Source organism: Manis javanica, chromosome 4, assembly GCF_040802235.1.
Source record: "Manis javanica isolate MJ-LG chromosome 4, MJ_LKY, whole genome shotgun sequence".
NCBI lineage: Eukaryota > Metazoa > Chordata > Mammalia > Pholidota > Manidae > Manis > Manis javanica.
In genome coordinates, this window is record NC_133159.1 from 30,167,730 (window position 1) to 30,195,293 (window position 27,564).

The 27,564-nt window shown below is 39.0% G+C and overlaps 1 protein-coding gene across 28 annotated transcripts in view; it reads left to right on the forward strand.

Moving 5' to 3' along the window:
• Positions 1-27,564, forward strand: part of MACF1 (microtubule actin crosslinking factor 1) — a 471,369-nt gene that overhangs the window by 221,450 nt on the left and 222,355 nt on the right. For 25 of the 28 annotated variants that reach the window (XM_073233661.1, XM_073233662.1, XM_073233665.1 and 22 more), the window contains 9 exons: positions 3,641-3,807; positions 5,066-5,222; positions 7,069-7,186; positions 10,253-10,315; positions 10,959-11,200; positions 11,965-12,094; positions 12,796-12,995; positions 15,562-16,057; positions 16,674-18,145. In XM_073233661.1, the coding sequence (XP_073089762.1) occupies positions 3,641-3,807; positions 5,066-5,222; positions 7,069-7,186; positions 10,253-10,315; positions 10,959-11,200; positions 11,965-12,094; positions 12,796-12,995; positions 15,562-16,057; positions 16,674-18,145 (3,045 nt within the window). The remainder of the gene's footprint in view (positions 1-3,640; positions 3,808-5,065; positions 5,223-7,068; positions 7,187-10,252; positions 10,316-10,958; positions 11,201-11,964; positions 12,095-12,795; positions 12,996-15,561; positions 16,058-16,673; positions 18,146-27,564) is intronic. The other 3 variants (XM_073233670.1, XM_073233676.1, XM_073233654.1) reach the window with 1 other exon arrangement.

The window sequence follows — 27,564 nt, forward strand, 5'->3', positions numbered from 1 at the left end:
AGAGGTACTAGGTCAGGATTCAGGTTGATGGAAACTTCATCCTGACATATGCTTTCATGATTGTTGCTGAAATGGGAAGAGGACATATTATAACCATGTACATTTCATTAGTTGAAGCAAGTTTCACATGACCACACCTGCCTTTTAAGGGGGTGGAGAAATGTAATCCCACCATATGCCTTGTAGGCTTAGAGCTAGAAATATTTGGTGAAGAGTATTACCTACCATGAGAATGAATGAATGAAGTATACATGCACACATAACACACATTTTACTGTAGAATTGCTGGGTCATAGTATATGCCTATACTTAATTTGACAAAGTAGTGACCAACTTGAACTCCAGAACTCCAGAATGGCTGCTGTCTACATTCCCACCTGTAGTATTCCAACATTCCTGTATCCCTACATTGCTGCTTTGGGCTTATCCAACTATAACTCTTTCCATAGTAAAATGGGATTGCATTGTTTGGTTCGCTCTCCTAACTTTTTGCTCTTTGTTTTGAATAACAGTAAACACCAGTATACTGTTCACCTATATTCACCAATTGCTAACTATTTTCTCTCTCTTTATAAATATAGAAAGAGAGAATCATTAGAGGCTCCCATACTCATCATCATCATTATTCTTTTTGATACTCAAAAATTTCCCAAAAGCCCCTTTAAGCTTTCTCCTGCTGTCTTTTTGACATGTCCCTATCAACATATGAGTACTCTTTCTGACACAGTAAGATTTTTCAGGCTCACCTTGTAATTTCCTTGTTTCACACCCAAAATCAGCTATCTCTCCAGAGCCCCATTTTATGTTTTTACTGGGGAAGTCTATTTAGAAATCAAAGTTCCGATGCTGCATGAGCTACTGGGGTGTCACTGCCTCCAGGTCCTTGCCATGGATAGGGTTAGGAAATCTATGTATGTTTTTATATCCCATGTTTATACTGATAAATCCAATTCCATCTCAACTTCATAGGACTCTTAACCATTGCCTGTTTGTAACCTCCTTTTCCTACAGGGAGAACTCTTGTTTCCAACAACCTAAATATGTTTATCATTGCTTTATCCTACCATGAAATAAGATCACTTTGGAATTACACTAGTAATTCTACCAATTACAAACCTGCTAAGTAAAATTCAAGATTTCTTGAGATTCCTTTTTGTCCTTAGGCTGTGATCTATTGGGTATGCACTGTGTTCAGAGCTAACCTTAATTAATTACTTTTTTCCTGTAATTTCATATATAATTAGATTCACTTATTTCTTTTCATATTCAACTTCCGAGTTTTAGTCTTCTGTCCTTATTAAGCATGTTTTTAAATATATAAAGCATTAACATGTTAGGTCAAAAGTCAAAACTATTAAAATAGTTATACTGAGGGTATAAGAAAGTGAGTGAGAATATACTCTCAGTTTCTTCTCTCTTTCATCCCATTCTCAGCCAACCCCACAGACAATGGATTTCAGGTTTATTATTTCTATTTCATTTTACAAAATAAACACACGTTCTTATTTTCTATTCTTCCTCAGGCAAAAAGAGTTCATTATATAATCTTTTGCACTTTCCTTCTTAATATATCCTAGAAACCACTTAACACCAATTCATAGAGCTCTTCCTTATTTTTAATGGTACATTCGTTGTGAGAATAAACCATAGTTTATTCAACAAGGCTCTGATTCTGATTGTTTCCAAAATGGTGCTATTACAAATAACACCACAGTGAATAATTTTGTGTTTTCTCCGTATTGGAAGTGTATAGATAGATTAAGCTCCTAGAGTGGAGTTGTTGCATCAAAGGCTAAATGAATGTGTGGTTTTGTTAGCTATAGTCGAATTCCCCTCCATCAGGATTTCATTGTTTTACATTCCCACCAACATTGTGTGAAAAGACCTGTTTCTCTTACAGCCCCATCAACAGAATGTATTGTCAAGCATTTGAGTTTTTGCTGATCAAATTGATAAAACATGATATCTCAATGTGGTTTTTTATTTTCTTCTCTGAGTAAAACTGACTGTATTTTTGTACATTTAAGGGACATTTAAACTATTGGTTCATGTCTTTTGCCAGTTTCTATCAAGAGTTTGGTCTTTTTTTCTTTCTTTCAAGTTACAAGAGTTCTTCTATATTAGGGGAATTAGTTCTTTGTTTGCTATATGTTGAAACCATGTCCTCACAGTTTGCCCTTTGTCTTTCGACTTTGCTTATGGTATTTTGGGCCATGCAAATGTCCTAAAAAATTCTTACATGGTAGATTTTTATCACTCTTTCAATGAAGCTTTATTTTTAGTCATAGTTTGAAAGCCTTTCACCACACCCAGGTTATGAAGGAATTCACCCACACTTTATTCTAGAACTTGGATGGTTTCTTTGTTTTTTTAACATTTGAATCTTTTAACAATTTAAGTCTATTCTGAGGTATAATATGAGGCATGAATCCAAGTTCGTATTTTTCCACATGTCTATCTAGTTATTCCCAATATCATTTACTTGTGAAGTTCATCTTCTCCCCAGTGATTTGAGAAGGCATCTTTATCATGTGCACAATGTATATACTCAAATCTATTTCTGAATTTTCTATTCTGTTTCACTGATCTATTTATGAACCATGCATACTATTTTTCATTCTAGGGATTTTATGGTATGTTTTATTATCTAGTAAAGCTAGTCTTCCTAATTTTTTTTTTAATTTTAGGATTTTTCATAGCTATAAAGGCACATTTGTTTTCCCACATAAAGTGTAGAATCAACCTGATTAGTCCTAGAGAAAACAAGTTGGTGTTTTTATTTGGGTCACATTAAATTTACTCAGTTCACACATGCATGTACACACATACATATACACACACACATATAGTCTTTATAGATATCTTTCCATTATTCAGGTTTGTTTTTGTTTTGTTCAGAAGCATTTTAAAGCTCTATTCATAAAGATTTTGTATGTTTCTTATTAGTTGATTCCTAAAATTTTACCTATTGTATTGCCATTGTGAATGAAGTTTTCACTCTTGATTTTTATATGTTGGTTTTATATCCTGCTCCCTTATTGGATTATTTTGTTGCTTCACTTAGTTGTATTGTTGATTCTCTTGAGTTTGACAAATATTCTTTCATGTAATCTGCAAATATAGCTCCACCTCTTATTTTCTAATTGTTATGCCACAAATTGTTTTTCTTACCTAATTACATTGGCTTATATCTTCAGTACAGTGTTAAATAATAGTGGAAAAGTGTATTTGCCCCATTTTACAGAAGAGGCAGACTGCAGAAGCTTAGAGAAATTTAATAGCTTAAGATCACAAGCTAATAAGTGACAAAACCATGATTGAATTTTAGTTTTTTTGACTCCAGAACCTCCATTCTTTTCATTCTGTCATGTTGCCTCCCAAATCTGTGAATATTTGTTTAAATGAGACAAGACCCCTTTGCAATTCCTAGCCACTCCCAAGTGGATTGGAGAAATCCAACACATTTATTATTTTAATCTAGCAGTTAACCTAGTGAACATGCTTCTTTTCTTATTCCCTCTTTTTCTATAGATTAGGGAGAATTTGCCCCAGATTTAATATAGATATCTTTCATTTTTTTAAGATCATATTTATTTATAAGGATCATAGGATTTAATACATTTCCTTGTTTGCTTGACAGGAGCTCAATTTGGAAATGGAAGACCAACAGGAGAATCTTGATACTATTGAGCACCTGGTCACTGAACTGAGCTCCTGTGCCCTTCCCCTGGACCTATCCCAGCACCAAGACAGGATACAGAATCTCAAAAAGGACTTCACAGAGCTACAGAAGACAGTTAAAGAAAGGTGAGTTTTCATACGTGTTGGTCGGTGTTGGGAGCTCATTTTTTTCTTGCTGTTGAGTGAAAGGATTTTCTCTTCCTCTTTCACCAGAAAAGATGGCATTAAGAACTCTGCTACCAAGTCATAGGAGATTATGAAGTACCTCATTTAGGCAAAGTTTTTCAATCTACTTGATGCCTAATGGTTTTTCTATTACTAAACAATGAATTCCTTCCCAGTAATATGGCTTAGTTCCTCTTTGTACAATCAAAAATCAGATCACCTGGACCAAACAGAACACATTTGGGGCAGAAAGTAGGATTGTGGCAGGATTTGAATGAAATAAAGAGAAAAATTAGACACTTCCCAGACATAATTAAGGGTTATATTGGAACCCTGACTGTTTTGACCACACTTAAGTTGCTATTTTGGAGAACTGTCTGGATTTTTCTTTTAAGGCAAACATGGGAACATAGGACAAAGGTGCCTGATTTTAAGTTATCAGTTCACTGTCGAAAAGCCATGATTCCCCTGTTGGAAAGCCTCACATGGTTTAAGAGCTTGATAAGACTTCTTCTCTTGGTTTAGCCATAATATAATGTTGATTTAGCAGATAACTGCCTTAGTGCCTAGAGGAAGGTAGTTGCTCAAATCAGCACTATAAGCAGAAGGTTATTTAGTGGAGGTGAGTGGGACAAAGGCCAAGAAGACTTGCTTTTTCTTCCTTTTTGCTGAGGACCTTTAAATGTGTGAAGAAACAGGATTTCTGGCTTTTTTAAGTCTGATAGATGGGGCCATTTCCAAAATTTAATTCTCCTTTCTCCCTGATTTATTTTATTCATCAATATACCTAACCTAACTTCTCTGATCCTCAGTTTCAGCGTTTTCATTGCTAAAGGAATTAGCATTTGAATTAGGCCTTGAAAGAGTGAAATACCTAAAAAGTAGCAGAGTTGGATTTGAGATCCAAAGCCTGTATTCTTTCCATTGTATCATAGCACCTAAATAGCAGGCTCTCCTTAGTTTTTTCACTTTCACTTTAACCTAGAGTAAGATTGAAGACTTTTCCCCAGAAATATCCAAACAAGGGCAACAGATTTCTTAGGCTGATGCTCTCTTACATTATATGTGGTTGTTTAGCCAAAGCTGCTGTGGAAAGGATTATGGGAAGGAAACGCCCTTTTAGGAAACTGATGCCTAGAGTTCCATAATGAACCTAGTTTTAGTTCAGGTCACTTTGCAAAGCGTGGTCTGGGAAGTAACAGGATATCTTTGCTGACAGAGAGGAAGATGCATCATCTTGCCAAGAGCAATTGGATGAGTTCCGGAAGCTGATTATGACCTTCCAGAAATGGTTGAAGGAAGCTGAAGGGAGTATTCCACCTACAGAGACTTTCATGAGTACTAAAGAGCTGGAAAAGCAGATCAAACACCTGAAGGTAGGTAAATAAAAGGCTCTTCAGGAATCAGGCTAAACAGAAGTTTGGAAACTTGAATGGACTGATCTCCAACTGTAATAGGAAAGTGGTGTGAGAAATCCATGTTATCCACCTACATCAGAACAGGAATTTTTCATTCTCTTCATGTAATTCTCAGCCGTGCCTATCCAAGCACTAAGCACCAAAACATCTCCTATTTAAAAACCAAAACAAAAATAATAATCTGTGAATAGTATCTATAAAGTTTTAGCTATTGGATGCCTCTCCTGCTGAGGTGGGTCATAAAAAGACAAGACTATCTTCAAAGTCCAGTCCTTGAGAAGCTTACTCTCTCATTGTATATTTGAGAATTAGATAATTATATGTGAGCAAGTGACCAGATATACAGATATATGGTTAGTAAATGGAGGAGAGAAGAACGAGTACCACAACTTAAAGGAAAAATTAAATCAGATGGCTGGAAATACTTCAAGGGTAGGGTCAACCTTTCTCCCATTCCCTGCATAGAATCCTTGTACTATCTTTGATTCATAGTCATTCAGCCTCTGCTTGCACCTCTTCTTTTTGTTGAAATTCTCTTTCATTCATCCTTATTTTCTTAGTAAAGCAAGATTTATCTTGAGCAGGGTAAAGAGAAGAGTTCCTGTGCTTTCAAAGGTACAGTGCCAGGAGCATTTGCTGAGGGGAATTCTCTAGGGCAGAGGTTCCCCAATTTCTTGTTTCACAGTGCCCTTAGTGTTTCAAGAAACTTTTCATGATACCTCAAGGCCAAAACAAAAAACTTCACTTGCAAAGTGATCAGGTCCGAACAACTTCATAGTAGTTGTTCACTTGGTGTCCAACAGATGTCACTGCATTTCCCTCCAAAATTTAAAATACCCTGTGAGTCAATGCATAGTTTGGGAACTGTGGCTCTTTGGAATGAAGAGTTATTAATAAAAGAATTGGCAGGCTGTGAATTGACAAGTTTCAGTTTGAAGTTAGGCAGCATGAGCTTGGTAAATGTTCATGGCTCTTTCTCTGCTGCTCTGCAGGTTCAAGTCAAGAGTATGTTAAGTAGATTATCTGGGAAATTTAGTAGAGGAAGGGATTGAAGGCTAGGATGTTGTCTGTGCTTTGGAAGGAGTAGAATTTTACCTCTGTGGCAGACAATCCACACCTTAAAGACATCATGACCTAGTACTTTTTTCTTAGAGCAAATGCCATTTTATCCTAATGGCTTTCTACAGTAGTTAGAGCTCTGACTTCAAAACTAATATAAAGTTCCCTTGAAAATGCAAAGTATAGCCTATGATTCTGTATATTTCTCCACATGTCAATGGCTTGCTCTTCATTTTACCTTCCAGTTACCATTTCCTTCTTATTCTTCACACACATGTCGTTGCCTTTGTCCACCAGGCAATTCTTGTCTTAACTCAAAGCTTTCCTCCATCTGGGCAGAGTTAAGATTTGTCTCTTGTGCTCTCAGAGTTTACTGACTATCCATATTTCTGTAATAGCATTCAACACATTCTAAAGCAACAGGTAATATGAGCTCTTGGTTTTAGGAACTGTGAAATAATTCTATTTTCTATCCCCAGTGTTTGGCATGATGCCTGGCATATATAGCAAATACCTAATAAATATTTGATGAGTGAATGAATGAATGAGAAGGTCTTGAATATTCCAGGATCTTATTCTCCATACATTGGCTGGCTGAACCAAGATCTTGAAATGGCTGAATATATGAGGATTATCACTTAATGCTTATCAAAATTTTAGGAAGTATAGGTAGAAAAATAGGTGTTCCTGCTCATGAGGAGAAAGCCCTTAGATGTTACATATAGCTATTCTGTTTTTCAAACAGGGTCTCCTAGATGACTGGGCAACTAAGGGAACTTTGGTGGAAGAAATCAACTGCAAAGGTACTTCTTTAGAAAATCTCATCATGGAGATCACAGCACCTGATTCCCAAGCCAAGACAGGTGAGTACAGGCTCTTTAAAACATAGTGAATAATCTTAATTCTTTGCTTTGACCTTTGGTGATGACCTTTTATTTAATAAAAGTCAGAATCAAGGTTCAGTATGAGAACAAAGGAGGGTTCATGAAGCATCTTCATTAACCTGATATGTTTTCCCGTTTGCTGTAGGACATTGCTCCCTTTTGCAAATTCCTTCCTGAAAGTAAAGGGAGTAGTTGGCCCACTTAAAGCCATCAAATGAACATAAAAGGATTAAAATGGGATTTCCATCTTGAGAATCTCTCTGCTGAACATGTGGCTAGGGTGGTGTGCATCACCTTTAAATTGGGGTCAGCCCTGCAGGGTATAAGCGTGGTATCTTGGGAGAGTCAAGGTGTTTAGGAGTCAGTATTGGCACACCAGGGACTGACTGACTGCTCAGAAGTGGATACAAAGATTGTGCCCGGGTACATGAATAATCTCTTGCTATAAATTAAGTCTTTCAGACAAAATCCATTACAAGCTTAAGGTGACTAGCTAGTTATTGAAATCTCATAGGTTTTATTACCAAACTATGTTAGTCACACAAATATTAAGGGAAAAATTTACTTTCTTTTTTCCTTCTGAGAATGGCTACTCTTTTGTTGTATCTAAAGTTGAAAGATCTCTTGGAATTACCCAGAAATGACAACACTTCAGGGAATTGGTGATTCTTATATTCCAACACATAAACCTCTAAGTTCAGTGACTTGGTGGTGTGTGACTACATCAGGAGTCAGCAAATTTTCTCTGTCAAGGGCCATAGAGTAAATATTTCAGGGTTGTAGGCTGTATGGTCTCTATCACACTACATATCTCTGCCTCTGTAGCACAAAAGCACTCGTAGACAATACATAAAGGAATTGGTGTGGCTGTGTTCCAATAAAACTTTATATGCAGAAAAGGGCAGAAGGCCAGATTTGGCCTGTGGACTATAGTTTTCTGACTCCTGGACTAGATCAGTGGTTTTTCAAACTTTTTAAAGCAATAGAATCTTTTTAAAAATAAATCTCATGTAAAACTCTACTATATAAAATAAATAAAAATTATGTTTTGTTGGCATTTGGCATAGTTTCTGTTATAAATGAGTTTATAGCATTTATTCCAAGCCCATCAGTGACAATATTGAGATTATCTTAGTGGGTATAAGAATTGGAAAAAGACACTTTTTGAATGACAGCTTCATCATCTGATTTATTTCTCAATTTTGTGTGGTTACATTGTATCCAGAAAATATGGTTTGCACAGGTAAGAATTTGCAAGCAATTGTTTTTAAAAGTTCACTTTACAATTTCAGAATACTCTTCAATTAAACTGAACTAGAAGCTTGAAAGTGATATAAAAATTCTTGTTTCAAAGTTAATTCACTAAAAATTTTCATGACGGTTCATTCTTTTCTTAAACATAGAGAACACCTAAAACTGGTATTGAGGACAAAAACTGTTTATAATCTGACAAACCTTTTTTATCATTTTAACATAGTACATGTGTGCTATAAATGTTTTTCTGCGGACATGAGTTAGTTTGAATATCATAGCATGCTAGTGAAGAGCTATAACTTTCCCAATCAGTGACACTCAAAAAAAAGTTTGAATGTACACATAGAGATTCAGGAGCTACCTTATTCTCCCCAAATATCAGCTTAAATTGGTTGTATCTAGTGGGTTAAGATGTGGTGTTCAACATAATTAAAAGTGCATGTTCTGTTGACATTTCTAAGTAGGTAGAAATATATTCTGAATATTAAATTTAAATAATCATTTATGGAGTCCCTAACACACCTCCTTAGGCGCTTTGAAAATCACTGGCCCGAATACTCTCAGTTCTCTTCTAAATCTGAAAAATCTTGAATATCCCATTTCCTTACATTTGTGTGGCTCTCTTTGTTTCACAAAGTGCTTTTGCATATATTACCTCATTACCTCTCTTCAGTAATCCCATGAGAGCTAACAGGATTGGTAGTATTCTCTTCATATCCTAGAAAAGATAACTGACTTCTGTCAATAGGTTAAGGCTTACGTACTGAGCTAGTGACAGCCTTGGCTACGTCCTTTTCCTAATTAACCATCCCAGTTCCTTCTGACAATAGTCACACTGCAGTGGAATATGATCTTTCTGTTTGATCCCTTCTTAATTGAAAATGCAATAATGTTAATTATTCATACGTGCTAACATTTAAAATTGTTTTTTAATAGAATCTTGTACATTGACACTTTTCACAGTGAATTCAGTGTGCAAGTTTTATTGTGTCCTTTTAATGTAATATTATATCATGCGTATTCTTCATATATCTATATAATCTTTATGATTACATGATCTGATTTTTACTTAACTTGGGACATTTCCTGAAATACAAGAAATACATTCAAGAAATCTAACTTGGAGAGAATATAGGTGAAATTGTAGTAACTAAAAATAGAACCAAAGATCCAAAGCAGAATTTATGGGAATGTTTATGAGCCAGATTTATTGGCACTAGGAATTTCTGTTTTCTGGTGAGGGAGAAAGGAGAGGAAGTTGTGAAAGCAAAGATGGGGAGTCTTCCTCTTAATATAAGAAGGGCTTGTTTTAATGTCTTTATTAAAAGAATGCTGCTTTTTACATCCTTAATTGTACTTACTATTTGTTCTTATTATGTTGAAGCACATTGGAGTAAAAGTTGAACTTTCTGGGCTTTATTATAGATCCTTACTGCAAAGTGTGGCAGAAAACACAGGTATTCTAAAAACTTAACCATTATACCAATACTTGCTTCACAAAATTAGGGCAGGGTCCAAAGAATTCAAGTTGAAGTTACAAGGAGGGAATTTGGATTTCCTCCAGAAAGGATTAGGAATCATTACTGCTAAGGAACTAAAATACCTCCAGTGACACTTTCTTGCCTGGCAGCCAAATGGTTTGTCTTTTTCCATGAGTATGTTGTTTTGTGTTGTGCTGTGTTAACTTCTGATACCTGAGCTTAAAGTGAGTGCCACAGAACAAATTGAGTGCCCGTTCGTATTCCTAACACGTTTGTCTTGCCCTGTTTGTCTCCTTGTCCTTCTGCTCAGGTTCCATACTGCCCTCTGTAGGAAGCTCTGTAGGCAGTGTAAACGGATACCACACCTGCAAAGGTGAGAGTGCCTTTTCCACAGTGCCTCTTTGTTGGGTGTGTTAGGACAGTGTTTATGTCTGCATCTGTGTATGTTTCCATATGTGGGAAAGAACTTCTGACAGAATGAGTGTGAGGGTAAAAATCTGGGGAGAAGCCACTGTGGTGCCTCTTTGCTTGCTAGCTATCAACTAAACTGTTTGGCAACCAGTGAGGTGAAGGCGCTAAGAAGTAAACTGGGCCACTAGGTAAGATCAAGTGCAGAAAAGATATGAAAATCTATGATTATAGAAAAGCTAGACTAGACTATAGGTAGTATAGTCTAGTTCTCAACCTGTCAGCCAGCTGATTTCTCTGTAGTTCGGAGAAGAGGGAGCAGAAGAATGCCCTAAATCACTCACTTCACTTTTTGCTGTTCCCATGTTAATTCTGGCATTTTATTTATACATCTGGGTGTATAATGCCAAAATTAGCAGATTAATGAGAGCTCTTTTTGCTCTTGTATATGTAAACAAGAACTTTAATGTGATTTAGCAGGGAGATAATCTCTAGTTCACTAGAAGAATAGGAGAGATGCTTAACCCTGGTGAGTAATTTAGTAGCACAGAACCAATGGGGAAGCTTGGAGGGGTATTCCGGTCTGATTTCTGTTTCTATGATACTAGATCTGACGGAGATCCAGTGTGACGTGTCAGATGTAAACTTGAAATATGAGAAACTGGGGGGCGTACTACAGGAACGCCAGGAAAGCCTTCAGGCTGTCCTCAGCAGAATGCAGGAAGTTCAGGAGGAGGCAAGCTCAGTGCTGCAGTGGCTGGAATCAAAAGAGGAGGTCCTGAAAGCCATGGATGCCTCTTCATCTCCAACCAAGACAGAAACAGTGAGAGCCCAAGCTGAATCTAACAAGGTACTTTGTTTATGTTAGCTACACTCCAAACACTGAGAGGGACTGTCGTACCAAGTATTCCTGCCTGAGCCCAGGGACTTGAGAGCCAGACACGGCCAACCACCCAGGCCATGATGAGCAGCATGATTGACTTTCAAATGATTAATATGCCTGGTGAGGAAGATTACTTATGAAATTAGAAACTATTGTAAAACAGATTCAGAAACAAAACCAGGTTTATATAAGGAGAATAATCCTTCTCAGAAGCATCAGTTCACTAAGATCTTGTTTTCTATTTGATGTTGTAAGCCAAACCATTCTCATCAAAATACCTTTCCAACTCTTAGAGAGGTATCTGAATAGCTGCGATGATAGTTCATTCTTAAGATTGACATGTAGTACTAAGAATAATATCAGCAGACATTAGACCACATAGGAAATCCTATAAAAAAATTTTATATTCCAATTGAGCATAGCATGTCATCTCCTCCAGCTGTATAAATGTCACCATCATCGGCATCATCATCATGCTGTCCTGACAATTAGTGTACAGGGAATCATTCCTTCTTATTGGGTTCTATTAATGTGTTGTGCATAAAAGAAACTTAGATCCTACTACCATCTAGATTTTCATTTTAAAGTAAAAATTGAAGCAAAAAGTTAAATATCTTAAAATCACAAAACAAGTCATTGATAGAATCAGAAGTAGAATCTGTAATTGCTGCCCAGCCTTCCTCATTTCCTCCTATCCAAAAATTTCATGGCATGCATGATCTTCCTCCTAGGCCTTCCTGACTGAATTGGAACAGAATTCTCCAAAAATCCAAAAACTAAAGGAAGCCCTGGCTGGGTTACTGATGACATATCCCAACTCACAAGAAGCAGACAACTGGAAGAAGATACAAGAGGAGCTCAGTAAGTTATCACAGGGCTGTTGCAAATTCACTAGATTGCTTGTCTTCAAACAGATACAGAATTTCAGCACATCTGATAAATCAGGCATTCTTTTTACTTAATTTTCATAGGTAATCAGGTGGCTTAGATAGGGTTAGAAAGTGAACCTGATTGGGGGGAAAAATGTAGAGACTCCACTCACAGTGTCAGAAGTTTGGCTTTCTTGGGCATGTCATCCTGACAATCTACTATGATAAAGCATTAATAATAAAAATGAAAAATGGAGATCTGTTCAATGAAGGGATTAGATGAAGTTATGCTGAATTCATGATACTGACCTATAAATGATGTAGGTGAATGTTTATTGGCATGAAAAACACATATTGGCATAGAAAATGTTGATAATGTAGTAAGAGTTAAAAAATAGGCTATAAAATAATATATATATGTATAGTATAAGATTTTGTATGCACTTGTGTATGTACATGTGTATATAGTTCTGTGTAATTTTTGTCACGTGTAGTTTCATACAACCACCACTATAAACAAGATACAGAAACTGTGTTACTTTAGTTAAAATTAAATGAAGTTTATTTTTAACTTGAAAATTTTGAAATAATGCTCCAGGGGTCATTTCCTGTAGTCTGTTAGGAACATAATTTAGGGGCCAGGCCAGTTACTAATAAGAACGAAGGAATACATTCTTTATTTCCTCTCCACAGATTCCCGATGGGAAAGGGCCACTGAGGTGACTGTGGCTCGGCAAAGGCAGCTAGAGGAATCTGCAAGTTGTTTGGCCTGCTTCCAGACTGCAGAATCCCAGCTCCGACCCTGGCTGATGGAGAAGGAATTGATGATGGGGGTGCTGGGGCCCCTATCTATTGACCCCAATATGCTGAATGCACAAAAGCAGCAGGTCCAGGTGGGCAATGCAGCTTAATGCTTTAGAGTAATAAAATTAGAGTTACAAGAGCCTGGGTTTGAATGCTGCTCTCAGCAAATAGATTTCCTATGACTTTGACCAAGTCATTTCATCCCTCAGACTATTTCCTCAGCTTAAATGAGATGTTCATAAGGGCTTTATCATGATGCCTATCAAATAGTAAACAGTCAATAACTGTTTATTATTAATATCATTAACAGAGGGCTGTAAAATGAGTGAATGTGAGAATAGGGAACTTCTAAGTCATAGGCTCCTATTATTTTACTTTTAATCTCCATTGGTAGTGATTCATATTGTTTAATGTAGAATCTTTTATCTGCCGGCTTTACTTAAAGATTTTCTGCTGATGAAACCTCAAAAATTTGATTTAAGTGTCTAATGTCATCAAAATTTAGGTTGGTCAAATTATGTCATTTCCACTGAAATCCTGCCTACAGACTTTTCTTATTCAACATACTCCCCAAACTTGTTTCTTTTCTGCTCACTATCCACCAAGTTCCCTAAGACCAAACAGTAGTTTTTGAAAGAGCCCTTTCTTTTAGCACCTACATCTAATTAATTATCAGGTCCTATATAGTCTACTTACCAATATTTTTCTAATCCAATGGTCTTCAACTTTTTGGTCTCAAAATCCTTTTATACTCTTGGCAATTATTGAGGACCACAAAGAGTTTTATCACTATCTATTGATATTTGCTATATTAAAACACTGAAGAATTTTTAAAATATGTATTAATTTAAAAATAATAATGTTAAACTATAACGTTAACATAAGTGGAATTTTTTATGAAAAAAACATTTTCCAAAACTTAAAAAATTACAATGGCATTGTTTTACATCTTTACAAATATCTTCATAATATCTTATTTCATAGAACATTCACATATAGATTTTCATATCTGCTCCTGCATGCCATCTGTTGGTGATATCAGGTGTAATGTACCCTCTGGAAAACTCCATTGAATGTCTGAGAGAATAAGAATTTAAAAAGCAAATATCATCTTAGTATTATTATGAAAATAGTTTTGACTTCATGGAACCCTGAAAAGGTATAGGGATTTCCTGGGGCCCATGGGCCATACTTTGATAGCCACTATATCTTAATCCTTCTCTTCACCATTCTAAATACTTGATCTAAGTATTGATCTAAGACTTGATCTCAGGCCTATACCATTGCACCAGCCTCCTAATAGTCTAGTCTTCTTTGTCTAGTCTATCTTTCATACAATTACCAAATTATCTCCTTAATTCACACATCTGACTATATGAAAATGCTTCAGTGGCTTTTGGCTGCCTTTTGAAGAAAGTCCAAGTACCTGCTCAGTATGGCTTTTCATGGTCTGGTCCCAGTTTTTCTTGTCAGCCTCATTTCCACCTCTTCCCCCATATACCCAGATCTCTACCCACAACAGATGATCTGTTCTTTCCTGAGCACTTCATGCTCCTAATAGCTGTGTGTCTTTGCTAATCCTAGGCCCTCCCTCTGAAATGGCCTTTACCATCCTTGCTCCCCGCTCACTTGGAGAAGTCCTCTATGTTCTTTGTTGTGTCATCTGTGAAACCTTTCCTGATTTTCCCTCTTTTGTCACCCCCTGCAAAATGAGTTGCAATTCCCCTTTCTCCTTGCTTTCACAGTTCCATGTTCATATTAGTCTTTCATTATTTTTAATTTTTTATATTTTACTGTAGTTCCCTACTTATATATCTGTTATTTCTTGAGGTTATATCTTATTTATTTTTGTATAGTGTAAGTACTGAGTACTTTCCATAAATTAATTGCATTTAATTCTTACAACAGCTAGCATAAGTACTTTACTATCCCCATTTTTGTAGATGAGGAAGCTGAGATTTGGAGAACTTTTAAAAACGTGCCTAAGGTTATACAGCTAGTGATTGATGGAATCAGGATTTGAACCCAGAATGTCTGACCCCAGAGCCTGTAATCCTAACTTCTTTGATGAGTGAATCCAGAGCCTGTAATCCTAAATTCTTTGATGATGAAGCAGTGTATAGAAAAGAATAAAAAGGCCTGTTACTTGCTTTAAGGAAGCTCATTATCTAATTGTGCCATATCGAACAGAGTGTATATGCCATTGGAATTGCAAGAAAGAAACTAAGAAAAACAAAGGTGTTGAGAGTTGAAATGCAAGCCCAGCCAGTAGTATAGCTGGCTCTGGGATCCAGCATTCCAAACTCCTGGTTCAGAGGCCTGGATTTTGCCTGGCACAGCTGATAAGCACCAACCCAGAAAACAAACTGTGGTTTCCTAACCAAGGCCGACCTTAGAAACTGATGTTGAAACAGAGTAGGACAAATAAGGAAAAGAAAAAATAGACACAATCAATGATTCTTTCAAAACAAATTTTATTAAGCAAGTGTTGCAAGTGGTACTGCATTTTCCTACTAGCCTGGTCCGTGGAGTTTTCTGGTTTATTTCCAAAAGGAGTTAGCACTACTTGGCACAATCCAAAAAGCAGTTTTTGTTTTGACACTTTTTTAGATCTGTCTTTTCTCTCTAAACATGTTGGTGTCATTTCTATCACAGTTTATGCTGAAGGAATTTGAAGCACGCAGGCAACAGCATGAGCAGCTGAATGAGGCTGTTCAGGGCATCCTAACAGGGCCTGGAGATCTCTCTCCCTCCACCAGCCAAGTACAGAAAGAACTCCAGAGCATCAATCAGAAGTGGATTGAGCTGACTGACAAGCTCAATTCCCGTTCCAGCCAAATTGACCTAGCTATTGTCAAAAGCACCCAGTACCAAGAACTGCTCCAGGACTTATCAGAGAAGGTGAAGGCAGTTGGACAGCGACTAAGTGGCCAGTCAGCCATCAGCACCCAACCTGAGGCTGTGAAGCAGCAATTGGAAGAGACAAGTGAGATTCGATCTGACGTGGAGCAGTTAGACCATAAGATTAGGGAGGCGCAGGCGCTCTGTGATGAACTCTCAGTGCTCATTGGTGAGCAGTACCTCAAGGATGAGCTGAGGAAGCGTTTGGAAACGGTTGCCCTGCCTCTCCAAGGTTTAGAAGACCTTGCAGGTGAGTTGGGGTGAGGAACACACTGCTGCCATTATTTGCAGCAAGCCAAAAGAGGAGCAATTAGTGGTAGTCCCAGGAATATAGGGTGGCTCTTAAGCAGCTTGTAGACTCACAATAGTCCAACTTCTCTATCCCTCTGCCCAGCTACCATGAGCACTTCAATGGCCATTACACATTGACTGGACACTAGCGATATGTAAAACTTTCCATAGCTTAATCCTAGAGATAAGAACACACATAAGTTTAGCCTACAGGTAGAGATTCATGCTTATAGATGTACTCATAGGTGGAGTCACACACCTACTTACCCATGTGCATACAAACACACATATGCCATATATACAAAATTAGAGCATGTTCTGGACTTCTTATGAAAAATCATTTATGGCTTTTTACCAGCTTAGAAGTAGAAGTTTACTTCTGTTACTCAGGTCATCATATAAGGTTGATGTGAGGATTAAACGAGATAAATGAAGGAGCCTAGTTATGTGCTACTTTGTGGTAGGCCTTAAATTAACCTTAGTTTCCTTCTCCTAAGATTAGACCATACATTCCAGTGACCATTTTAATGCTATGTTCAGACTCCATTGATTTCCATTTGATTTTCTCATTTCAGCTGACCGTATGAACAGACTCCAGGCAGCTCTTGCCAGCACCCAGCAGTTCCAGCAAATGTTTGATGAGCTGAGAACCTGGTTGGATGACAGACAAAGCCAGCAAGCAAAAAACTGCCCCATTTCCGCAAAATTGGAGAGGCTGCAGTCTCAGCTACAGGAGAATGAAGAGTTTCAGAAAAGCCTTAACCAACACAGTGGTTCCTATGAGGTGATTGTGACTGAAGGAGAATCTCTGCTTCTTTCTGTATCTCCTGGAGAAGAGAAAAAGACTTTACAAAACCAATTAGTTGAGCTCAAAAGCCATTGGGAAGAGCTTAGTAAAAAAACTGCAGACAGACAATCTAGGCTTAAGGACTGTATGCAGAAAGCTCAGAAGTACAAGTGGCATGTGGAAGACCTCATGCCCTGGATAGAAGATTGCAAGGCCGAGATGTCTGACCTGCAGGTCACTCTGGATCCAGTGCAGCTAGAGTCCAGTCTGCTGAGATCAAAGGCTATGCTGAGTGAGGTGGAAAAGCGCCGCTCCCTGCTAGAAATACTGAACAGTGCTGCTGACATTCTGATCAATTCTTCAGAAACAGACGAGGATGATATCCGGGATGAGAAAGCTGGAATCAACCAGAACATGGATTCCATTACAGAAGAGCTACAGACCAAAACAGGGTCACTTGAAGAAATGACTCAGAGGCTCAAGGAGTTCCAGGAAAGCTTTAAAAATATTGAAAGGAAAGTTGAAGGGGCCAGACACCAACTTGAGATCTTTGATGCTCTAGGTTCTCAAGCCTGCAGCAACAAGAACCTAGAGAAGCTCAGAGCTCAGCAGGAAGTGCTGCAGAGCCTGGAGCCCCAGGTAGACTACCTGAGGAACTTCACGCAGGGCCTGGTGGCAGATGCCCCCAATGGATCTGATGCTTCCCAACTTCTACATCAAGCTGAGGTCACCCAGCAAGAGTTCCTAGAGGTGAAGCAAAGACTGAACAGTGGTTGCTTGACAATGGAAAACAAGCTGGAGGGGATTGGTCAGTTCCACTGCCGAGTCCGAGAGATGTTCTCTCAACTGGCAGACCTGGACGATGAGCTAGATGGCATGGGTGCCATCGGCAGAGACACTGATAGCCTCCAGTCCCAAATTGAGGATGTACGGCTGTTCCTTAACAAAATCCAAGCCCTCAGGGTAGACATAGAGGCCTCTGAAGCAGAGTGCCGACAAATGCTGGAGGAAGAGGGGACTCTGGACTTGTTAGGTCTCAAGAGGGAGCTAGAAGCCCTGAACAAGCAGTGTGGCAAACTGACGGAGAGGAGTAAAGCTCGTCAGGAGCAGCTGGAGCTGACGCTGGGCCGTGTGGAGGACTTCTACAGGAAACTCAAAGTGCTCAGTGACATGACCACAGCAGCCGAGGAGGGAGAGGCCCTGCAGTGGGTCGTGGGCACAGAAGTGGATATCATCAACCAGCAATTAGCAGATTTTAAAGTAAGTCTTGCCTTTGTTTCTTTTTTTTTAATCTTTTCTGTTTAATAAATGTATTTCTTCCCTTGTAACTTGGAAACCAATTGAGTATACGTCTTAGCTTCTGTCACTGGTGTCATTAGTCTCACTTCCATCACCATCAAAGCACACCATTTGAAGCTAAACAGTCTCTTGAACGCACCTGGGTAATTGTTTTGAACATTTTTCTATTGTAATTTATTTTAATATAACCAATTAAGGGTATAGAAAGAAATGTCCAAACCTTATCTCTTACTCTAAGAATCTCATGCGATTTTTTTGAAATTTCAAATGAACTGATCTTTAATAGCAGCGGATGTTTTTTCAGGTCCCTGTTTTTAAATTGAGGTATGAAAAGCTGTAAGATAAACATGGGCTCATATTCCTAAAATATTGATTTTTTTCACAGATTTCAAGGGAAAGTCATTGATGTGTTATGAAATAAAATACAAAATTCCCATGAATCACTAAGGTAAAACTCCACTAATAGCAAGGAGTGCCTAAGACTGCACCTCAGACTCCCCAAGAGTACAAGTTCACCTTCTGTAGCAGAGTTTGAGAAGCACGGCCTTAATTGCAGAAATGTTCTAATTCTTTGCCTGAGTCAGAATCCAGTCCTGAGATTTTGTGAGTCTAAATTAAAACAACAGGGGAAGATGAGAGAAGTTGACTCAAAAGGGTAAATTTGCTGGGTCAAGGTCTTGGAACTCAGACTGTGTGTTGGATCTTAGCTCTCACTGAGCGAACCTTTGACCCCAAGAGTTTCCTTTGTTGTAAATGCCTGAAAATGCCTCACTCCATGGCTGGGGGCCTTTCTGCTGCTCTTCCCTTCTTGTCGCATGGGGTAGATTTGGAGAGGAGGATACTTCAGCACTTTAATTCCATCACTGGTGTTAATTATTCCCACTTACACAGTAACATTCCTGCCATCAGAGTTAATTTCTTCCCTAGAATCCTGCCTGTCAGGATTCTTTCTATTAAAAACATGAAAGTGACACCAGGTTACAGCTGCATGACCCCAAGAAAGGTCACAAATTTGTAGACAGGTTCTAAGTGCAGAAAGGCGGCTGTTTCAGAAAGACCCTTCTAGCTTCGGGGTTGTTTAGCACTGAAGTGAGATGTTGGCTGAGGATCCCATTGCAGTATTTGGAGACAGTGCAGTTCAGAACAACGTAAGTCATTGCATTTGGAATTCCTGAGGCACCCAAGTAAGGAAAAGAACAAATTGAGGAAATTCAAACCCATGAGCCCACGTTTTCCTCCTGGAAACTGCCACATGCCTATTCCATTCCAATGGCAGGCAGCCTTCCTTGCTTTACCATGCACACTTTTCTTTCCTCTTCCCTTGTAAACTCCTCGAAAGCAGAGACTTCTGCAAGCCTGCTTTATTTATCCAATTTACTTGGATCCAGGTTACTTAGAATTAACTGTCTAACCAACTAAACAAATTTCTTAGGAAACTGAAGCTTATCACTTTAGGCTCCAAAATAGTTTTATCAAACTAGATGCTGGTTGATATGGGGATTATTTCAAATTTTATTTGCCTAATTTTCTAAATATTGTCATGTATATATGTTTTGCTCTTTGCAGGTTAACATTACTAAAAATATTTTACTGTTCTCTACCCCATTCATATCATCAAGGGTATTAGAGATCATTGGAGGCTGCTTTATATTAAATGTTCCTAAATTACTGTGCAGTTTAAGTTCTGAATTGAGGTTCTTGCTTAGGGCCTCTACATTGTTTACTGAGTGTAGTGTGTGTGTGTGTGTGTGTGTGTGTGTGTGTGTGTGTGTGTGTGTGTGTGTGTGTGTGTGTGTGTGTGTAGGGAGGGCAGTCTGGTTTTCTCCTCCAGTACTCTGACAGCAGGTAGTATCTCTTAGTGCTGTTACTTGTCACTGCTGTCACTGGGTGTGCCTTCGGCAGTCTGTCCCTTCTAATCTTCAACAAGCTAAAAAATTAAGTAAACAAGCCTGTTAAAATTACATTAAATATGAGCTGGAATATAAAGAGTCTACAAGCAGGCATATATAGCATTTGGGTTTGAGGACAAGTAATTGTTTCCTTTTCATTTAGTCCTTGGTTTTTAGAGACTTTCTGAATTTTGATGTTGCTGGAAGATCTTAAGAAATTACTGGACATGGCTGTATTTTATTTATATCCTGGTATGTAGCCTTGTACTGCTCAGAAATTGGTAGCTGCTTAGTTGCTTGTTATAGCAGATTCGTTTCACTAATTCTGAGAATAAGCCTCCCACCATCAGTGTTACGGACGTGAAGGCTAAGGCCAGACACTGATCACCAGCCACCTGCAGCGCATGGTGATCTGCAAGGGACTGGTGTTGACAGGCAAGAGAAGAAAGGGGAGAGAAGGCAGGGCCCGAAGTCACTCGCCCTGTGTGTATCCTCCCCAAGCTGGGGATGCAAATCAGAAGCCCGGTTCCTCAGGCCCACCTTATAAAGTCAAAGGCTTTGTGAAGGGTATTTGCCTCCACCCAGAAAAGGCCTTTCATCAGGAGGGGAGGAGCGCAGGCCTGGCTCAGCTCCTGCTGAGCTCATGGGAAGTGAAAGCAGTGAGAGGGGAGAGCTCTGTGCGTCAGTTCCAGAGCCCCCTAAAGACTGAGTGAGGGAGAGATCCTTCTGGACCCCTTCTGAGGACTGAGTCACTTTCATGATTTGAGTGTTGAGTTCCCAGGTTCATATATAGCAACAGATTAATCTTCCCTCACACCAGCAGCAGACCAGATTCATGAAGTGTGACTCTGCCCTCAGATTCAAATCATTTTTAACAAGACAGGAACAAAGATGAAGATTAATATTTTAAACAGCATTAGCTTTAAGTTTTCAGCTTTTTTTTTTTTTGTAAGGAGATCACACTCTTAGCCTAAAGTCTACTGAAGAGAAGAGGGTCTGAATCTGAGAGACAGAATTGTGGGTTCCGCTTTGACCTAGCTAACTCCACTGCTGATGGTTAGAATAGATGAATGACTCAAACTTGTGGAGAACCCCAGGCTTACTTGGAGCTGTGCAGGAGTGCTGATAGATGCATGGAGGGGCAGTTAGCCTGTGAGAAAAATTATTTCCTTCTCGAATGTACATGAAAAATGGGAGGTCATTATTCCCTAGGAAAGGCTTTTCCCTCTATTGCTTCTGAATAAATGGGTAGAATGTGGTTCAGCCAGTGAGCATCTGTCAGATGGGAAGAGAGTCTTCTCCCGCTCTAAACAGGCCAAGACCTCAAACCTTCCAAGTAAGGTGCTTGACCTGGTTCAGCTCTTTGCTGCAAGTAGAAAGGAAGAAGTCATTCCAAAAATCTCAAATTTCTAGATATTGAACATGTTTTCAAAAATCTGGAAAGAGAAGACTTTGGCTAATCTCTTACAGGAAATTCCTTTTTCCTGAACAGGAGTCTCTGATTATTGAGGAAAAGGAATTGTGTCTACATAACAGAAGCTAACAGAAAGGAGGGGCCTTTATTTCACTGAAACTTAAGCCAAAGAATTCCCCTAGTGTGACCTTCCTGGGAAGGGGTGGGGGGAACCCTGAAATTTAGAGAAGAAATCTGTTAAATCTGATAATAACAAGATTGTCCTCATTTTGAAATTCCCTGTGTAGGTTTTGTAGTCAAGAATGGAGGTCGTTCTGAGTCTTAAACCAACCCCTCCCTTGCACTCCATGAACCATGCTGGCCTCTCAGGAAGTATGTGGTGGTTTTGGTATCACACTGGTGAGCAGTGTCAGGAAACCTGGATGTGCCTCATACACTCCATGTCATATGCACTTATAGTTACTGTGTATTCAGGCCCGGCTTCAGACCTGGCACTCTACAATGCAGTGACAAGGAAGAACAGTGGTAAAAACGGAAATCTTTTTAGGATCCATAGGTTTCTCACAAAGGTTCACTTCACCTAATGGTGAATTTATAGCATCAAAACCAGTCAATCTTTCCCATCCTTGTCTTTGAGGCCAGGCTGGTAGGACACTGGTGAGGTGGCAGGCTTCCTTAGGACTGTTCTCAGTCCTAATTCAGGTTGAACAGATTCCAGGTCCAGGGATTGCTTACACTTACAGCTTCTGTCTGGAGACCTCAATATCCTATTGTAAAGCCAGAACAAGAAAGCCCTCTTCATTTGATTTTTTTTGCCTCATGGTAAACAAGCTTAGGCTTCCCTGTAAGCACATATGAAAATTCTTGGAGGACAGGCCTGACATGGAGCTGAAAGACTGCCAATTTGCACAAAGATACTGATGCCTTCCTTTTAAGTAATTACAAAGACATTATCAGCCCATCCATGTTTTTGCCAGTTAGGCTTACTAGAGAATAAAGGAAATGAGATCAGCACTATCCATTGCCCTTGCAGAGAAAGGAAATCCCACTTGGTATGACCTGTGTGTCACCTGGAGGTTTAGGTGTCTCCAGCTCTACTACAGCAGCTGAGATGAGTTGAGTAGGCACCTCCCCCCACCGCCACCTTGTGCTGACCCCCTGCACTGTCTTTGGGTTTTTTTTTTCCTTTCTTAAGTAAGGCTATTCTAATAGGAACTACTAGGGTTCACGGAAGTAATGAGAATGCCCTGGAACAGGATTTCTCAGGCTCAGCACCCTTGACATATTGACCTGGATTATTCCTTGTTGTGGGGACTGCCCTGGGTACTGTAGGGTGTTTAGCAGCATCCCTGGGCTCTACCCATAGACACCAGGAGCTACCCTTCCCCAGCATGACAGCCAAAATGTCTCTAGATATTGTCAGATGTCCCCTAGAAGGCAAACTCTCCCTCAATTGGGAACCACTGCCCTAGAGGAAACTCGCCTCCTATATCCAGGAAACAGAATTCAGCTGGGAAAGGTGCTGTTGATTAACTTAGATATTTAATGTAGCAAGCAGACTTCTGATAACCTGATTATGACTGTGTAGTAGCAATAACTGCCTCTAAGTCAGCCTTCCTTTAGGCCAGGCACTGGATTCTTTATTTGTGCTGGTCCTAATCTGTCTCTGGTTTAAAATCTCCTACTCACTGTCCCCGGCATCTGTAGTTTGTATCACACACGAGTGTTGGTGCAGGTGTTCAGTTGATGATGCATTTCTGGAGAGAAGAGGAACTTCCTATGTGGCAGTACTTCACGGAGCTCCCTTGTTCTGTGCCTTTAAAGGTCGACTACAGTCTGTCAGTTGTTCTCAGCCCAGGAGCTCACAGTTTGGCAGCTGATATTTATAACACTGTGTGACCACTCCCCTCCCCCTCCAAAGAATTCCAATGGTCTGTAATAATCCTCTCCACCCACATCGAAGCAACTGGGTGGGGAGAAGGTGAAGGGGCCTTTAAGGCCTTTAAGTTTGCTTCACATCAAATTTTTTCTAGCCTAATTTTAAAGTTTCACTATTAGTATTTTAAGTATCAGCATGACAAGCAAAAATCCCAAGATTACAGCCATGACATCATCATGCCTCATGCCTCAGTAAAGTAGTAAAATCAAATGGAAGGTCAAGAAAGTGTTGGTGGATTTTACTTTAAAAATCTCTGGAAATTTTGGTAGCAAGAGAAGATTTAAACCAACAAATACATCCTCATCTCAACCAAAAAGAAGGACTGAGCTGTTTAAGTTTACTGAATTTCTTCACGTATAGTGTCAGCACATAGCATTTGTGACTGAGATTCATCAAATGATTTTGTATAAAAAGGAAGAAAATCATGTTCCCAGAAAAACTAGAATTTATCCTGTGCAGACCTTGTGTTTATTGTTGCGTATTTGATTAGTGAAGACAGTTGAGATAATGACAGACTTGCAGAACAAGACTGTTTCTCGTTGTGTCTAGAAATGAATGGGAAGTGGTCTCAGCCTTAGATTCAGAAATATCCTGGGCATTTTCAAGTTAGCTGGCTGGCACAAGAGCTGTAAGCAGCAAGCCTCTAGGAAGTATAATGAGTTGCTCTGAAAGGCACGTTATTTTTAAGAGTTGGTTGGGTCACCGGGAATAAATTGAGTCCCACAGGGAGTTGTGTCAGGTCACTCCTCCCAGGGGGCTGTCTCCTGCCAGACAGAGTCCTCCCAAGTCTCAGCTGTCCTGTTTGGGAAAACCTAGCTATGGGAGGAATGTGCTCCCTCCCCACCTTCTGTATTACTTTGCCTCTGCCACTAAGTGCTTTTCAAATACCAGTCTCTGGTTTGGGCTGTGGAGGATAATGGGGTACACTTATTCCCTAGGCCTGTACAAACTGTTTTCCTACCACTGGCAGGACCTTTCACAGCTTTGGCCACCCAGGGATAAGAATAAGTGCTATGTGGTGATACCCATAGGATCCCTTTGTGGGGTTAGGAGGAAGAGCCTCCATATTTCTGAGTACTTGCTCTGTGCCAGTTCTTGGGGTAGGTGCTGGGGTCTCTGTCAGTCTCTGATTAACAATGCAGTATGGGAATCAGACACAAGAATTTCAGTGGCCGTGTTGGAGTGGTTAAGTGTGGTAACAGAGACTTAAGTCTAAATGATCTCTAATCCTAAAAGCCCCCCTATAAATCAGATATTGAAAATCCCAGTTGCAGATAAGAAAACTGAGACTTGAAGGTGTTAAAATAACTTGTTCAAGCCACACAGCAAGTAAATGTTAGAGCTGGGATTGAAAATGTCTGTTTGGTGCCAAAGCTCATGCTTGACCAGTAGTTCTCAAATGGAGGGCAGTTTTGACCCTTGGAGGTACATTAGCAATATCCAGAAACATTTGTTTGTCATAATTGGGTATGCTGTTTAACACCCTGTAATATACAAGATAGCCCCTTAGAACACAGAATATTCAGTCAGTTTCTAGAAAGATAGGGAGCTTGGTGTTTTGCCCTCTTCATAACAAACAGGAGTTAACTGACAAAATAGTTCTACTGCCTGGGGAAGCTTCATGGTTTTCTTCCCTTTCTGCAAAAATTAGTTAAGAAATTAGTGTTGGTTCCAAGAGTGACTTCTACAGATCTGTCGGATAAATTCAGGATCTTGGTGAACTAATTTGAGTTAGTGGCTAAAGAATTCTCTCTCTGCTCGACCAGTCTCCACCCCACCCTGCCACAGGCTCCTGCTGTGGAAATCAGTCAGCTGTGTATCTCAAGCTGCTTCCTGTGGGGTGTGTTATGGAATGGCATCAGCCCCTGCACCAGCTGGGAGTACTGATCTCAGTGTGATTTTTATCAGACTGTCTCTTTTGAGCATTGCTGTTGGGAACAAAGGATCCTCTGTTAGGCATGCAGAGAGCTAGTGTGATTGGATGGCCAGTGTGTACGCACATGTTTCCCACGGAAAAAACAGACATAAATTATGCTGTAGCCTTCTAAAACTTGGGTCTCCAATGTGGTTTTCCCTGAGCTTCTGTTTCTATTCCCCCTTCTTTCTGTGAGTACTTATCTTTTGCCCAGAACAATGGAGGGGTCATCTGATTAGATTAATTAAATTGTGGCATCCTCCAGAATGGTCTATTTCTGTGCCTCCAGTCTTTTCCTTCTCCAGCCTTGGAAACTACATATTTGGATCCCCGCTATTTTTCCAGTCTCATTTCCTATATAGACCATCTATTCCATCCAGTTTTTCTAGACACTCCTTATACATTTTTCCTATTTGATTTCTACCAATACCAAAAGGCTTATTACAAGTCCTATACCTCCACAAAGCCTTCTTGATCTGCCCAGCTTACTCCTCTGACTGTTCTCCTAAATCCTTTAATATCTGTAACTCATTTGCTCTTATCATACACTGCCTAATTTTGGTGTTTTCTGATTATATGCATTTGTCCCATAGCTCATCTCAATAAATTAATTTTTATATCCCTCAAAGTAGTTAGCACATTGGTATAATTGGAATAGTATTGTTGGAAATTAGCAAACATTTGACTGATTAGATGCATGCTCTTTATTTCTCATAAGACATATGAGGTTTAGGATTCAAAATGCTGTCTAGTATGCAAGACTTGAGGTAAATCCTTGTGTGTCCCGAGAAATTCTAATCCTAGCCTGGATTCCTCACTTCTCCATCTTGCCTCTGGGCTCCCTTCTCAACTAGAGAGCATATGTTAAAGGAACATAATTTCATTTCAGTGTTAGTCTGAACAAAGCAAATTTCTAAGAAAGAAATTTGCTACTTCAGATGCACTGGAAGAAAGACAGATTCTGAAATATTGTCTTGTACTTACCCATCAGTTTAGAGTCATTGTCACTTACACAATTAGTTGACAGCTAAGAGTCTTCATACTTCATTCAGCTTGGTATGGTGACAAAAACTGAATACGAGTTTAAGTCAGAAATATCCAGCTTTGAATTCTAGCTCTATCATTTACTAGCTTAGTGACCCTGAGGGAAATTACTTAACCTCTCTGTATAGTTACTACAACTATCAAATGTGAACAATGGTAAATCATATCTTTAGGGTTTTTCTAAGAATTAAATGAAGTGATGAAGATGGAAGTACTAGGCATATATTAAGTGTTCAATAAATGATAATATCCTTTAATTTAAAAAAGGTTTATCCAGACATACAGATTAGAATAGTATAAAGTCTTTTAAATAAGAAAAATTATGCCCTTTATGCTTAAAAATGATCATTTTCTGGAAGACTTGATCTAAGGCCCAGCACCAGATTAGACTAGCTCTTTCTCAGAAAAATGGAAATTATGAAGATAGAGCAAAATTAGTTTGATGGCAGCAGTGAAACACAAAGACAGACAACAGCCTTCCTGAGCAATTTTTGTGGGAACAAATGCAGAGCTTGTTTCTAACTTTAGAGAGGTTTAGGTCATGACTCTTAACAATAGCTTTAAGTATTCTTTATGTACACATACATACATATACATGTTTACTGATTTATTTAATTTGTTAATTTATTCATTCATATCAGAATCCCACATTTAGCAAGTTTTTCTGACATTGACCTTGGCTTATGAGCTCTATAAATCAATGTTATTTTCATATCATTAACCAGAATTAACCAGAAGCCATTACCAGCTCAGTGACTTCCCCAGTCACTCAGTTACCCATCAGATCAACTTTAATGATCTCAGGGCCCTTGGCCTAATTAGCTTTTAACATATAACATGTTATCTTCCTCTATTGCCATACAATGGCAACTACCAAGTCAGCATCTTTGGGAGAGACACCTCTTAATTTTATCAATCTTTCATTAAAACATCGAGATGTGAGGGAGAAAATACCAGGTTAATTTCAGGGGAAAGCAGCTTGAAAAGACATGTATAATTAATCCCTCTGCCAAGCATATATAACAGATCAAGATGTTTTACAGAAAAGCTTTAAATCTTCACAGTTTCAGCAAATATGTGTTACTAATATTTGGTTATGTGTACATATGAGTCAAGGGAAGAAGATGATAAGAATTTAAAGGAATTGAACTTAGGGCTCCTCCAACTTGAATTCATTGC